This window comes from Electrophorus electricus, chromosome 6 (genome assembly GCF_013358815.1).
Source record: "Electrophorus electricus isolate fEleEle1 chromosome 6, fEleEle1.pri, whole genome shotgun sequence".
Lineage (NCBI taxonomy): Eukaryota > Metazoa > Chordata > Actinopteri > Gymnotiformes > Gymnotidae > Electrophorus > Electrophorus electricus.
The window spans coordinates 27937964-27954495 of NC_049540.1; the positions used below are offsets into that span (position 1 = coordinate 27937964).

At 42.2% G+C, this 16532-nt stretch overlaps 1 protein-coding gene across 2 annotated transcripts; it reads left to right on the forward strand.

Moving 5' to 3' along the window:
- The first annotated feature begins 2903 nt into the window (after positions 1 to 2903).
- On the forward strand, positions 2904 to 14471 carry si:ch211-241b2.5. 2 transcript variants are annotated; one of them, XM_027004281.2, is made up of 9 exons: positions 2904 to 3062; positions 6151 to 6214; positions 6768 to 7118; positions 8094 to 8372; positions 8959 to 9072; positions 9940 to 10014; positions 11270 to 11323; positions 11805 to 11916; positions 12597 to 14471. In XM_027004281.2, exons 2-9 carry the CDS (start codon positions 6160 to 6162, stop codon positions 13078 to 13080), a joined length of 1524 nt encoding a protein of 507 aa, XP_026860082.2. In that variant the 5' UTR covers positions 2904 to 3062; positions 6151 to 6159; the 3' UTR covers positions 13081 to 14471. The 2 variants fall into 2 exon arrangements, with proteins under 2 accessions (XP_026860082.2, XP_026860083.2); XM_027004282.2 differs by having other exon boundaries at positions 6154 to 6214.
- The last annotated feature ends 2061 nt before the right edge of the window (positions 14472 to 16532 follow it).

The window sequence follows — 16532 nt, forward strand, 5'->3', positions numbered from 1 at the left end:
CAGCTGCCACCTAACAGAGCAATGCATCTGTATCCAAACCCACTCTGGACTGTTATGGTGTCACTGGGTCAAGTGAACCGTGAGTCGTGAACACACAGATGTGCAGAATATGAGTCCCCTGGAGAATGAAACATACCATCCTTCCATAATACTATTTTATCTGTTAAGCTCTGTAAATGTGTAATTTTATTTATTTAGGTATTTACTTTTGTATTTATTTTTGTGTTGAATTAATATGAGGCTTCACGCTCTTCACTTGATGAAAGTGTTGTGGTCTGAAGTTTCCAGAGATCAAACTGGATACAGATGTTGAGAAATGGCAAAAAGAAATGGAAAATCCCATATGCACAACTGTACACACACACACACACACACACACACACACACACACACACACACACACACCACAGACACAGAGTAATATCACCAGTCCTGAGTCATTTTCTATAAAGTTTTAGATTTTTATACTGATTAATGCTTTTTCTCTTTCTCACTCTCTCTCAGTCAAGTATACAAGTATACACTGAACACCCAAGGAGATAAATTTTCGATTCTATTTATTTAACCTTTTAACATACCATTAATTACCTTTAACACACCATTAATTACTAATTTATAAAAAAGAAAACACACACACAAAGCAAAGAGACAATACTAAAAATACAATGTTAGTTTCTGAACCGGTACTGGCCTTAATAAATATAGCTGGACATCAGGTATGTGTAAGGGTCCACGTCAGATACCGTGTGTGAGTGTGTGTGTGTGTATGTGTGTGTGTGTGTCAGTCTGAATATAATAGAACAAATTTAATCAAAACACCTTCAGGAAAATTAGATACTTCATTTGTTTTCTAATTCTATAAAAAATGTATTTTATAGTTGCAAAGGGACATGCAGTTACAGGCTCCACACAGAGTTGTGAGTAAACTAAAGGAGAAACAGAAAGCAGTGGTGTCAGATCGGTACACCGCAGCTGCTGACGTTCTGACATACTAGAGTTCCAGTAACAGCAACTGCTCCAGGAAAGAATACAGCGAGATCAGTGAATAGCTACCGGATGAGATAAAAATCTAAGGAAGGTGTTGGATTTGGGGCCTTTTCGCTGAACACGGAGCACCTGTTCATATCACATTACACCACCAGCATCTCTCAGAATATGGAAATAGCTATTTTACATTCATAACTACAATCACCACCCACTATATGCACTATAAGTATATATGGACACCCTTCCACATTACTGAGTTCATGCTCAGGTCCAGGTAATCAAGTAGCACCTCAACATCAGAGCCAGGTGCGCTAAATTGGAACTAAAGTTTGCGTGGTGTGGAGGAAAAATCAATCGGACTCGAGCCAGATGTGCAGATGAGCGAGTTTTATTGGTTCTGTCCCTTATGCATTGAGGGACAGAAGCCTCAAACTTCTCTCTCATGAGCTCATATACCCCCACCATTCCCCGCTGTTCTCTCATGCGCTAATCTCGTGAATCCAGGTGCCAGGACTCTCAACCATCCTTAAATATTCTTTCCTGCAAAAAACAAGTTGTTCCTCCCTGCTGCTGCGCCCTGCCCAGCTAAGCGATAACTGTCATACTCCATCACGTCCATCACGTCTCTATTCGCCTTCCTTACAGACTGGTCAAGACAAGGGCAAAGGTCACAAATTTCTTGCTTCCTCTTTTAAGTAAGCATTAAGCATTTTCCCTCACAGTGGCTCCAAGAAAATCACTAGGATCAACACAAGAACTGTGAATATGCCTAACATCACTCTGCACAATGCTAAGCCTCAGCTGGAGTTGTGCAAACACCACTACTGGACTCTGGACCAGTGGTTATGTGTTCTCTGAAATGATGAATCACACTTCACTATTTGGAAGTCTGATTGACATACCAGGCCTTCTTGTCCAGCGCTGGTGCCTGAACTCACAAATGCTCCTTGGAGTGAATTTCCACAGACACTCCAACATCTTTTAAACAGCCTTTTCAGAATAGAGGAGGCTGTTATAGTTGCAAAGCAGGTCAGCTCCATATAATGCACATGGTTCTGGAATGGAGTGTCCAACAAACTCATAAAGGCGTGATGGTCAGGTGTCCACATACTTTTGGCCACATGTAGTCAGTGTACAGTCAGCTACTACAGCTTGTCCAGTTATGTCATCCTCTACAGCAGGTAGAGAAGCTGAACTGAATAAAGCGGTCAGTGGGTGTACTGGTACAAAGCAGGTGTTTCTAATCAAATGGCTGGAGGTCATCATAATTCAACGATGATGATAAAATCCATTTGAATTTTCTTATTGACTTTACAAAAATGTTCACTGGGTCTAAAGCACATATCATATACATTTGACTTCTGGACTATGCTGGTCACTAAAGTGAAGACAAACAATGTCTTTAAATCATAATTATAAAGAATCTGTGATCAAAATGATCAGGTACTAATGGCATAAAGAAACACTTTTATAATGTTTTCTAACACTCAGCAACAGCAAGGCATAAGCTAAGCTTGTGGTATTCAGGTTTAGTCTACATATTTTTTTAGAATGGTGGACAAGGAACTATATATAGACTTCACCAATATTTCAGTTCGTGGTTTGTATGTATGTATGTATGATTGTATATATGCTTGTTGGTTGGTTTCTTTGTTTTTACATTTTTAGTCACCAGAACATTAGAACACTAGAAACCAAACTGTATTTTTTTACGAGGACAAATGAGAAAAAACGGTCCTGCTTTTATTTTCTGGACGGGCACGTTTTAGGGCTGTAATGTTTTTACTAGTAGATTAGTACTTTCTCACTAATCTGTACGAAATGAAAAATAATGAGCAGAATGACTCGTTTCCGAGTTTTTCGAGTCATCTGACCGGGAAACGACGCTGGTGTGAGGTAACTGCTCCGCTGCTCCGCTGCGGGACTTAGTTGAATTGTAGCATTCTTCAAGCTCTGCAGTTCGCACCCGTGTGGAGGCGTTCCGTCGTAGCGCAGTTTGGACTGACTCTCACGGACACATCGTTATGTGAAAGAAATGGTTTAGGTTTCGCAGCGTAAATGACTGCAACTCAACGGTAAGTTGTGCGCAATTTCTACCGATTTGTGTGAAAGTTTGTATACTGGTGTTTACATTGCTCCTGCGATTCTGTCTTCTACCGATTTGTGTGAAAGTTTGTATACTGGTGTTTACATTAGTGTCTTCTTCCAGTTGTATACAGACTGTGCTTTCTTTCTGCAACGTGGTAAAATAATTGTGGTTGCATTATGTTTTAGAGGTTATTTACTCTGCTTGCTGTCGTTACATACCCTGTTGTTTAAGGGCACATTACACATGTTCTTACTACTGGCATTTCTGATATCATGGTCCAATTTACTGACAGTTTCAGCCCTTTCAACAAAAGGTGTTTTGTTGAAATTTGTTTTGGTACACTACCCTTGACTCCCCCCGAGGCTTTCTTCTGTCTTCATATTTCTGCATATCTTTGTTACTCAGCTGTTTCTATCCTGCTTCTACTTGAACCCTGCTTTTGATCTGTTTGTGTGTGTGTGTGTGTGTGTGTGTGTGTGTGTGTGTGTGTGTGTGCGTGGTCAGATTGTTAATATTGAGACTGAATGCACAAAAGACTTATTGTAGATTTGCTTCTGGAGCATTTCTGCATAATTTCGTAACAAATGGAATTGTAGTGATTAAGACTGTACACATAGCTGTGGGCCATGCTCTGGTTCAGAGGTTCACTATCTAGAGGTTCTCCAGATCACAGGTTCTCAATCCCGAGGTTATCTATCCAGAGATTCTCTATCCAGAGGTTCTCTATCTGGAGGCTCTCTAGCTCAGGCGCTCTCGAGACCAGAGGTTCTCTACCCAGAGGTTTTCTATCTGTAGGTTCTCTAGATCAGACATTCCCTATCCAGAGGTTTTCTATCTGTAGGTTCTCTAGATCAGACATTCCCTATCCAGAGGTTTTCTATCTGTAGGTTCTCTAGATCAGACATTCCCTATCCAGAGGTTTTCTATCTGTAGGTTCTCTAGATCAGACATTCCCTATCCAGAGGTTTTCTATTTAGAGTTTCTCTGTATTTTCTTTATTCCATCTTATAACACACATTGATTGGCCAAGAGGTCTGTCGTGTTTGGTTCAGGTCCATGAAACAGATTAAAACCTGGTGTGGCTCAGGATCCCTGAAGACTGGACTGGAAACCTCTGATATAAGATAGCATTTCCCAGACCTCAAGTACCTTCTTAACTGCATGTTTTAGAGTTCTCCCTGCTCTTAACACGCCTGACTCAGCTGGCCAGTGAACATCACGCTCATTATAAGGCTCAAGTGTGCGTGAAAATCACAGTGCAGGGTTACTCCTGGAGGGTATACATAGCTATACCATGCAGCGTATGGTCACAACTGTATTATACATAAAGCACTTCCGGTGTCACAGGACGCTTCCCCCCCCACAAGTCACGTGGTACAGCCTGCCACGTGCAGGTGGGGTTCACCCATGTTTGTAGCCACACCCCCACGAAGGCACGCACCTGTACGGGATTACGTGTTAATGTGTGTTTGTTTATTTAAACCCCCATCAGTGCGTGCCTCACCGTTGGTCATTGTTTGTTCACTGATGTATGACAAATATAGTCATTTGTTAGATGTGATTGTGGTCTGTGTTTAGTTAAATGTATAAGGCGTGTCTGTCGTTAGTGTTATGTGTGAGTGCCATTGTTCCACATCTTTTATGTCAATAAATGTTTCACTCCGAGGGAGTCTGTGCATCCTGCTCCACGCCCACCGGCACTCGGGCCAGCAGCAACGTTACATCCTGGAGTCTTTATTTTTATTTTTGACAAGCATACCTGTTTACTAGTGTAACCCCATTCCTTTCCATTTTTGAAACAGAATGGGAAAATACACAGTAAGTAACTGAAAGCTGAGAATGAATAACTTTCCTGTTCTTTCACATAGAACTTTTGATACAATACCACAATGCATATTTTGTACTGACATGTCTTGGCACGATTTATGATATGTCTGGGGTGTTCCTTATACCAGCACCAGCACAACACAGCACGAAGCCACAATAAAGAGAAAAATGGGACTTTGTAATATGGAAAAATAATTTTGGATTACTAGAGTGCTTCTGCTCACTCATCATGTAACTGCGCAGAGAGGACTGTCACACTTCACAGAAATCCCTCACGTGGGAAAGGTTCTTGCTTGCTGTCCCTGGAGACCATTTGACAAAGCAAATATATTTCCTCCTCACTTGCCAGTAAATGCCTTTAGCAAGGGTGCTGTCTTCTCTGGAACTATTCTAGAGTGTCTGAAATAATAACCAACAGTGTTGTTGCTCTGCTATTTTTATGGGTATGATAACATTTCAGCGGACATGTGGTACTGCAGAATTATGTCTTCCAGTCCTGAACACCCTGAGATGAACCAGCTTTGTCAGCGAGCTATGAAAAGTTAAATCTGCACTGTCATGACCGTATCAGGAACTGCTAGCCTAATTCTAGCCTCATATGTCACTAGCTGAATATGATTTAATTTTCATGTGATATGTGTTAAACAGAGAACAAAGCAAAAACCAAAAGCAAGAAAATACATTAAGTGCTTTTGTTGTATACTCAGCCCAGTATCCTTTGCCAGAAATAAGATTCAGTTGTGAAACCTAGATTGAAAGACACAATACCATAAACCATCAAAAAACACGAGCCTGTTCGAGTGCCATTACTAGATGAGACAGTTTAGATATAAACTCTTCCCATAATTGCATGATTAAATTCAATTCCAGTTAAGATGGAGAGGCTATTCTGCAGCTGCCTTCCAGCTGCCCTGACTGCCAGTAGCTCTCTGCAGCTGTGTGCAGTGCATGTGTGTTTAGCTTCTTATGCTGCCACTGACTGCCACGTTGTGACATATGACATTCACAGTAGCTTCAGGCCAGAAAATAAAGAAGTCGGTAGTTCCCTCATTTTTTTGCTGCTGATTCACATTTGTAATGAGCAGTGACCAGCAGACTGTCAGCAGACCTGTTTACGGGTGACTAGGTAGATACCAACCATGCAAATAACACATGTCCCTAGGATGATACCAGCCACACTTCATATGTACATGAGGTGTGTCTGCTGCATGTTTATGTGTTGTGGTTGTTGCTGTTGTTTTCTCCAGCAGGAGCCAATGAAGTGGATAGTGTTCACATTTCTACTTGCTGTCACGTGGCCTTCTGTCCAGGGTATGACATACATAAAATGTTTTATTAGGTGTGACTTAAAACTTGGATAAGAGCTTGTCAGTGGGAGAAGCTTAGAAGCTAGAAGCCTAGATGTTCTGTCTCTCCTGCTCTATTCTGTCTTTCCCTTGTATATCTACATCCCTGTCTCTTCTCTCTTTTTCTGTCAGTTGGATCTCAGTTAAAGCTGATTCTTATCGCTCTTATGAAGTTCTTTATGAAGTCCTTTATGAAGATCTTTATGAAGTCCTTTATGAAGATCTTATGAAGATCTTATGCAGTTCTATATGAAGATCATATGAAGATCTTTTGAAAGTCCTTTATGAAGATCTTTTGAAAGTCCTTTATGAAAGATCTTATGAAGTTCTTTATGAAGATCTTTATGATGATCTTATGATGTTCTTTATAAAGTTCTTATGAAGTTCTTATGACGTTCTTATGACGTTCTCAAGAAGGGCTTTATGAACCAGCTTTGTTTTTTGTTGTTATGAAGGAGTTGGTAGCTCTCTCCCCATTTTGATCAGTAACCTGTTTTCTGTCTCTTTGCCCTTCACAGCCCTCTTCACCGTGGAGGCAGAGCAGGATTCATACTATGCCGAGCTCCACAGTGAAATTAAGATGGCATGTCGATTTTCACGCATGCAGAGCAGTGAATTGCTGACTGTCATCTGGCAGCGTATTGTGCCCACTCCCATCGAGGACGTCTACCGGCTGGAGAGGGGCCTCGAGAATAACAACTTCACCAACGAGCGATTTCGGGGCCGGGCCCAACTGGTGAAGGAAGACTTGCTGAAGTTCCGCGCCGTGCTCGAACTGTCCCAGCTCCAGCTCAACGACTCGGGGATGTACCGGTGTATCGTCAAACACCAGGATGTGGACTATAAGCAGACCAAACTCACCATTTGGGGTCAGTTCAGTTTGGAAGCTAAAGTAAACAAATGTTTGTTCGACCAAGTTTTAAATGTTCAAATCCTTTTTAACCATGGTAGTGTGAATTAGGGCTGTCTTAGTCAACTCTGCTTTTGGGCATCTACTGCCCTGCAGAGGTCCAATGCTAATTACCCACTTCCATGTCATCTGCCAGTTTTAGTACTGTTATGGGGCTGGTTTTAGTACTGTAATTAGGCCAGTTTACTACTGTAATCAGGCCAGTTTAGTACTGTAATCAGGCCAGTTTAGTACTGTTATGAGGCTGGTTTTAGTGCTGTAATCAGGCCAGTTTACTACTGTAATCAGGCCAGTTTAGTACTGTTATGAGGCTGGTTTTAGTACTGTAATCAGGCCAGTTTACTACTGTAATCAGGCCAGTTTAGTACTGTTATGAGGCTGGTTTTAGTACTGTAATTAGGCCAGTTTACTACTGTAATCAGGCCAGTTTAGTACTGTTATGAGGCTGGTTTTAGTACTGTAATCAGGCCAGTTTACTACTGTAATCAGGCCAGTTTAGTACTGTTATGAGGCTGGTTTTAGTACTGTAATCAGGCCAGTTTACTACTGTAATCAGGCCAGTTTAGTACTGTTATGAGGCTGGTTTTAGTACTGTAATCAGGCCAGTTTACTACTGTAATCAGGCCAGTTTAGTACTGTTATGAGGCTGGTTTTAGTACTGTAATCAGGCCAGTTTACTACTGTAATCAGGCCAGTTTAGTACTGTTATGAGGCTGGTTTTAGTACTGTAATTAGGCCAGTTTACTACTGTACCCAGGCCAGTTTACTACTGAAATCAGGCCAGTTTTAGTACTCTAATCAGGCCAGTTTTAGTACCGTTGCATCAGAGCATAGCACAGAGCAGCAGAGAACATTATCAGGTTGGTCATGGATGCTTCTTCATTCTTTGGCTTCTGATCTTTACAGCAACATTAACAAACTCTTGTTTTCTCAGCCCCATACACCTCTGTGAAGAAAAACATTAGGAGAACAGGCACAGAAGAGGTTGAGCTTTCCTGTCAGTCCCAAGGTTTCCCATTGGCCAAGGTGATTTGGAGAGATGGCAGACTCCAAAGTCTGATGCAAGGGTCAAGAAGCACCAATGAAACGACCAGTGAGGGCACATGGAACATCACCAGCCGGGTGACTGTACACACCAACGTCATCAGCAACTACACCTGCTCCTTTGAAAGTGAGAACAGGGATAGCCAGGAAGCCACATTTCGTATCCCAGGTGAGTCTAAGATGGCAGCCCATTGAACGTTTAGTGAACGATTTGGACTTCTTCTGAGAAGCATCTAGCAATCCGAGCTTCCAAGGTGGTGTTGGTGAGGTGTGGTAGATACAGTCCCAAGATCTTTAGAGATGTATTCCCATCTTGCACCTGGGACATTTCATTAAGAATTCAATGCCTGTGTTTATGCAGTACTTTGACCAGGTTTCCTGCAGCTGTTGAGGTCTAAGAGTACAGCCCCAGAAAAGAGACTTTACCCATAACCACTGTATGCTTCGGAGAGCCTGGGGTCTATGTAGGTCATAGATACATATGGTAGGCCTGAGCCATTGCTTGTAATCTGGGATTTTTTAAACATTTTAAGGTGTGAACAACACTCAGATAGATAACCACATACACACACATTTCCTGTTGTTACTAGACAATTACAATTGCCCTCCTTTATATACACGTACACGGAAAATGTTTGTGATGATGGATTATTTCTGTCATAACCAAACGCACACACGCACGCACACACAGACATACATACATACACACATGTAAACACACGCTGTGTGGTGACGGCGCTGTTTCTGTTCTGCAGATGAAATCTTCCCTGAGGAGTGTCAGCGGTGTCACGCATCTGTAGCCATCGCGGTGGTAGCAGTGATTGTGATCGTCGCTGTTACCTCTCTGGTTCTGCACAGAAGGAGGAAAGGTTGGCTGTCTTGGTTTCTGGTGCTCACTTTCACTCTCTTCTGTGTTTCGAGAACAGCCTATGGTGTTTTGTGCATGGAGGTTCATGTGTATCACAACCCTCTCTGACACACTCCCACAGACACACACACACATACACACACACACACACACACACACACACACACACACACACACACACACACACACACACACACACACACACACACGTGTAAATCTATGTTTATACTTCTTCACTGTGAAAACTAGGTTGGGTGAAGATGAGGTGGTTCCCTTCCTTCAGAATATCTGAATTTCTGCATCGTCATTTATCCTTGTGACCTCACAGTTCTGAATGTGACATTAGTGAGACTCAGATGAGCAAGGTGTTTGGGGATTCCTATGAGACATATGACCACAATAGGTTTAGATAAACAGAGGTTATGAAACCCAATGAAACTCATCCATCATGCAATTGAGCACTAACAGGAACTGCTTTGGATGGCTTAACCTTTGCAATAACACTGGAACCCAGTAACAGGGGCCTGCAGTGTTCTGGCTCAGGCAGGACGGTGAATGGTTTACATTTCAGCATTGGCCAGATTTAACCCGAACAGCACATGTGACATGCACCAGTATGACAGTGCACGTGCTCCCTGGGAGACAAACCATCCCTTGCTCTTTATGCATGTTAGCTGGAATTAACAACCTATAGAAACCCCTTTTTTACTGCAGTCACATGAAGGATGTGGCCATGCAATGGAAACTGTATGTAGTTTTGAATTCTGGCTTCCTTAGAATGTGAAATGTCAATATAAAATCAGTGTGATGCAAAAGCGTACATAGACTAAAAGAAAAAACACCAGAAAACCTTGTCTTCTGTTCACAGGACAAACACATGGTAGAAGCAGCTCAATGGCCAAATGCATTTCAGACGCAAATCTGATGATGACATCAACCGACTGTGAGTACACTTACGTGCTGGTTGTAAATCCGCTGGAAAGTCCATGTCTAACAACCTGTTTAATAAGGAAGCACCACCGGTACTACACTGGTGGATTCCATCTAGAGTTCACTGATTCAGTTACTAACCTCTTAGTCACCAATTAATGAATGACCCCTCGATGGACCGACACAGCGATCAGGCCGAGCGGTGAAACCACACAAACATACAGGGCCTGGGAAGTCCAGTGGGATGGGGAGACTCAGGACTAACAGTTATTGGGCTGACTTGTATTGTCCCAAAATACACCCAACTTCCCCAAAACACACCATTTCCACAGGCGTTAGGCCACATGAACACTTTCACTTCATTCTGTGTGCTGTCCACTTTACGCTGGATCATACCACAGCCTCTGGTGTGTGGGTGTGTGCACGCATGTATTATTATTATTATTAGTCAAATGTATATAGCGCCTTTCTCAAACCCAAGGATGCTTAACAGACAGAAATGTATGTTTATGGCAGGAACCATCCAACCTCACAAAAATCTCCTGCCAAATGTTTTGTTTGTGTACATCCAGATGGGAAAATTTTTAAATCCTACTTCTTTTGTGTATGTGTGTGTGTGAGTGTGTGTGTGTGTGTGTGTGTGTGTGTGTGTGTGTGTGTGTGTGTGTGTGTGTGTGTGTGTGTGTGAGAGAGAGAGAGAGAGAGAGAGAGAGAGAGAGAGAGAGAGAGAGAGAGAGAGAGAGAGAGAGAGAGAAAGAAGAGGATGGTATTTGATAGGGCCAGTTCTAACAGTGTGGAAATACAGCAATACGGCAGTCAGCAATGACTGACAATGTGTAACTGTAATGTGTAATTGTTTGCAATGGCCACCTGCAAGCTTTCACTTCTTGCTGTGTGCTGTCCAGTGTCCAGTTTAAGCATGCCAGACCGCCATGCCAGACACTGACCGCTACTCTGATTAATCATTACTACGTTTTCTCAATACTTTGGTCAGTCTTAAAGGTTTGGTCAGTTTGTTAGAAGGTGTGGTTTATGTTTAGGATATGTTCATTGCCAGCCGATTAGCTCTGTGTACATCTGAATTCTGAATTTTATTGAATTCTGCTCAGAACTCTGCTCAAAATTACAGAATTTTGGTCATCCACCAGGAATTACTGAATTTCATTCACCTATCAGGAATGACTGAATTCTGGTCACATACTAGGAATGACTGAAATTCGCTGACAGTTATGCTTTAGCTAATGTATGCTTTTCTCTGTGCCCATCAGTTTTCCTTGCAAGCGCAAACAGGAAACCTGATAGCGTGGCTTTTTCTTCAGAGGGTATGTATTGTTTGACATCTTTCCTATATAATCTGAAAGTGCTAGTAGTATATGTTGAGGTATAGTATATGTAGAATATTTTACTCTACAAAAAACACGTCTCAGACAGGCTTCCCTAAGAAATATAATGAACACAGCTCTCCCTCCACTTCCTGTGCACGATTCCGTCCTCCAGGGGACTGTTCCAGTTGAGAGTGTGCTAGTCGTGATTGGCTGCCACATCTCCCCAGTGTGTTAATGGGATGTAAATCCATTGTACTTTGTGTTGATTGTAAAGCATTTTAGGTATTGAGAAAAGTGCTACTTAACTGTAACTAATAATAATAATCATTATAATCAAATTCACAAAACAAACCTGCACTCTCTATGCAAATATTCTAGTCTGCTGGCTTTTTGTTGTATTGCCCCCTCATCTTTTGATGTTCAGCGATGTTTTTTTCCACTGTTGCTATGTGACTGTTACTGCGGTTTTTTTTTCCAGTGCTCATGGGTAAAGCAGAGGAGCTGAGAAAGGCGTTGCTGGGGAGATCTGTGGCACACAGCACAGCCAGCGAGGTGAAGAAAGGGTTCTTCCCTCAGCAGGTTTACGACAGGTTTGAGTCCTCTCGTCACTGCAGGGTAAAGGTCGTGGTGGAGGAGATGAGGGTGTGAGAGGGTTCTGGCGGAGCAGTGCTCCTCTGCTGGAAAGAGCTGGTGTCAGTTTATTTTAGAACTGTCAGATCTTCCAAACCGAAAATGCACACAGAGGAGTTTGGCTTTGACTCCGTGCCTGAGTTCAAACGCATACTGACAAATACATGCTCGGAAAGAAAGAGCAGAAATGTAGTAGCTGTGAAGGTGCAAAAAAAGGTCAGTTCTCAGAAGAGGACAGGAAAATAAGACACAGTGCTAGGGTTTACTGACACAGCCAAAGAGAAGTCTGCTCTTCCTTAACCACTGGTGCATGAAGTTACTTAACGGTAACGGCAGGGGCTCTGTGCGTGGGGCTGATCTGTTAGGAAGGTTACAAAATCAATTATACAGTAATATTCTGATTCAGAACAAGTTATGATTTCTTCCTTACTCTGTATTTAAGAGTTACTGCACTGTTATGATGGAATCAAAGATAATGTTACTGTCTCAATCACACGTGCGCTCATATCCTCATCAACCCTCCCCCCTCCAAAAAAACAAGTTCTGTGATACAGTTTGAGTTGTCCAAAAATACTGTAGATTGTGTGCTCTGACTCATCCTCACACAGATTATTAACAAAATCATTTTTGTACTGTGCAGGGAAAACCAGTGTGTAGACATCTGGGCCGTCCTTCCAGAAGTGGGTAAGACTGTACTTCTGGAAGGGGAGAAAGGAACCGGCAAAACCTCCGTTGCCAACTGGCTGGCCTCTTCTTGGGCGGACAGCCTTGGGCCGGACCCCCTCACCTCTCACCTGACCATCCGCCAGCTCCTCCTGGTCATTCTGGTGGACTTTGAGGAGGCCAAAGGTGATTTTTTTCAAGTGGTGAAGTCAAGGCTCCCCGCTGAAGTAGGCCTAGAGACAGGGGACATCAGAGAGATCCTACAGGGCCCTCTGGACAGTCTGCTCATCCTGGACAGTTACAAACAGGGGGACAGAGAGGCGGACGAGTCACTCGTCAAGTTCCTGAAAGGCCGCAACGCCTGTCGGGTGCTGGTCACGGCATGCCCGGGAGAGCACAGCGCTCTGGGGGAGACGGTTAGGAAAGAGTTGCGGCTTCGTACAAGGCCTGTGCAGACCTGATGTCTGGAAGGAATGCATGGTTTTGGGGATAACAGATGCAATGTAGCTGATTTAAAATGTATAACAAAAATGACCTTGTTATAGTTTAAGTGATGCAACGTCCTTTTATTTCAACATGTTTTTATGCTACATTTTATGCAAATTATCAGTGCAATACAGCCAGCAATGCGTATGCCCACACATACACACCTATGCATCCAGCCAACTATGCACACACATAAACATAGCCACATGAAAAGACAGGGCATCTGAGGTCAAAACCATAAAACTCTGATATTGGCATTAGATTACAGTTTTGATAGCGTAGGAGACTAGTGGACGAGGAGAGGTGACTTCCACCTCATTTCGCTCTCGTTAACGGCTGCTTAACCACTGCCAGACAGAAATGAGTGAGTGTGAAGGCTGCCAAGCCAAATCTGTGTGCCTGATTTGCAGAGAAATCTCTCTACACTATACGTACGAAGTCAAGACGCTCTCCTGATGACCGGAGGGGAAGCTGTAGGACCAGCTTCTGTTTGTTGTCATTTCACATTTTAGGAGGATGATATGATAATATCAAGATCCAGGAAAGATTTTGTGATGGGTTAAATAGAACCTTCCATCTGTATTTATTTGACCTGCTTTTAACTGTACTTTTAACGAGGTTGTGTAGGGGTGGAGTTCATGAACATGTGACAAGCATGCAGCAACTCTGGGTCTGTTATGTTTTTGGAGATTGAGATGTTATGCTTTATGAATGTTGTGAATTCCCTTGGGGGAAATGACTGGTGAGGAGGACACACTTTAAATAGTTCCACTTCTGAATTGTTTTTCTAAACTTCTTTTAACTTAACACTGAGGAAGTAAACAAGTGAGCTGTAGAAACATTACATTTAGACTTCTTTATTTGCACGGTTTCTTAAGCCATGTTTCTTTTCCTTGCTTGAACATGGAGCAGGGGGCTACAAACCCAAAGCCAAGTTTCAGAGCTAGTATCATCACTCCAGAAAGGAATCCCAAACAAATGTACATTAAACTGTGTTTGGTAAAGATGTGAATGTTTTTGCATTAGTGTTAAATAAACTGCCAAAGTCCACTTGCTCCCTGTAATTCCTGTGAAGGAATTATTTGTATATATTTTATTTGTGTAGCATGTTTCTAGACTGAGTCACAAAGTGTTTTGCAATGCAATAAGTAAAAGCAATTGTGAAAGTTGTTCAATAACTGTTGAGTTATATTATCGCCCTTTTCAAGACTTCTACATGTCAAATGTGCAAATCAAAATACCTTTAACTAAATTAATAAATAACACAGAATGTCTTTGACTCAAAAAGTCAAGCTCAAGTTTGCTAAGAAAAAATTTACAAGTTTAAATAATTGTTTTAATAAATATTTTTACCATATAAAAATAATTGAGTGGTATGTTTAACATTGTGTGAGTGTGAGAAGCGTGTTGCAAGTCTGCACATTGACTGTGCCCTTTGACCCTGGTGTCTAGTTGCTGTGCACAAATCTTTAGTTTTCCTTTCTGTTCAGCTTTTGTGTGTCTGGTCACACTTCCTAGAAATGCACTTCTGCTAAACCAGGCATGGAGGCTCCCTGGGAAGAGAAAGCTCGCATGTACGCAGGACACAACGCAACAGTATCCAGCGCTACCTGTGCAAAGCACACAGCAGGCAACAAGAGTTAACATGTTTTGACTTTCAGAAACAGGACACAGTGCACAGGAGGCTGGCAATGTATAGACTATAGAAAGCAAATAACACCATCAAATCAAACCGAACATTTTAGGCTTTTTTTTTTTTTTTTTTTGCTTTTTTTTGAAATTGCAGATTTTATTTCTAGATCCCACAGATGGCCAGTGTCCTGGTAAAAGAAATCATATGGCCCCCTTTTACAACAGACAACTGCATGACTGCGAGTCAAACTTATTAGACAGTTACTCACAACAGCAATTCGGGGGAAGCTTTTAAGATTCATTGGAAACAGGCTTCCCAACTAAACCAGCTGTGGAGCAAAAACCGTCTGTTGAGAAGGCAACAGAGCCTTCTGTTTACAAGGAGCAAAGGTAAGCTATGTCTTCCATGTTGCTGTTTAATATACTATTTGCTGGGTGCCACTCTTCCTGCTTGATATCCTAACCAGGAAAGGCCCTGTTCATCAGCACAAGGGTAATTCTCTCCGTACATGATTGGTAGAGGGACGTGTAAGGAATACCTCCATTTACTTTGCAGTCTTTTCCTTGCGATTTCTTCATCATTGCTCAGATGTTGAGGAAAAACTCCCTAATGGGCTGGGGGACCCCAACTCCAGCCCTGGGAACCCACCCTGGAACGTCAATTTGCTCGGTTCTGCCACACTTGATCCAGGACAGGTTTAAAATGACAACTTTCCTGGATTGCTTAGAAATGAAAGTCTTGAAGAGCCAAATGCCTGCTTTCATGTCCTGTTTTAAACAGAGGAAGATAAGAAATGTCCCAATATCACTGACCTTCAAAGTATGAGCAGGAACTGTCACAAACTTATACTGTGTGCAAGGGACTCAGCCAACAACCAAACTGATAAGCTGCTGTATGATATTCCTGCTCACTGTAACACACACACGCTCACACACCATATTCCTCTTCAGTGTAACACACACATGCTCACACACGGTATTCCACACACATGCTCTGGTGTTAAGAGGAATCTTGTACAACTTGTTTGAGGGATTTTCTGGAGTCAAGAAAACTAAATCTATAAAGCAAGCAAACAATCTACGATGTTCCCAAAGTGTCCAGTTTTTCAGTGCAACAACACCCAACAGAACTGTGTGTGCAAGAGAGAAAAACAAGCATGGCTGGATTTGAAATCCAACACTCGATGACGGTAACAGCTGCAGAGACGTGATTTTATTCATTCCATTATGTTTACTGATTATGTTGAAATCCACTCCACATACAAGCATTCAGCGACACCAAACCTATCTCATTAAATTATATTTCTATTCATGGTATTTCTCAAAGTAGGAGACTATAAATTCCCCCACATGAATGTGCATTATTTCCCGTATCTAAAGTTAGCAAAAGCTGGCTGTGTTGGTCAACACTTAGCCTCTCTCAGAGGAAGCCCATTACTAACGTTTGTCCAGTTTACCGTCAGCCAGGGTTGTAAGGGACTTTCCACAGCTGTTTATATGAGCTGCACAGCGCACTCTAGTGGACTGGTTCCACCACACATGTTGCTGTCTGCAAGTTCTGAGAAACCCAAACATATAGACTCTAGAAATGTGTTTTTCAGATGGCACTCAAAAGTGTAGCCTTTTTTGAAAAGAGCATTGGTTTTGTGGTGAATAAAGCTGGTTAGGTTGCAATAAAAAGTGTCTTCTGTTAGTCTAAAGTGCTAACTCAGCTGGCTATAAACCAGAATAGGGAACTTCCTGTACCACTTCATTTAGTACAGCTTTTGAGTTTAAATGCAGCAAATCAGTTTTA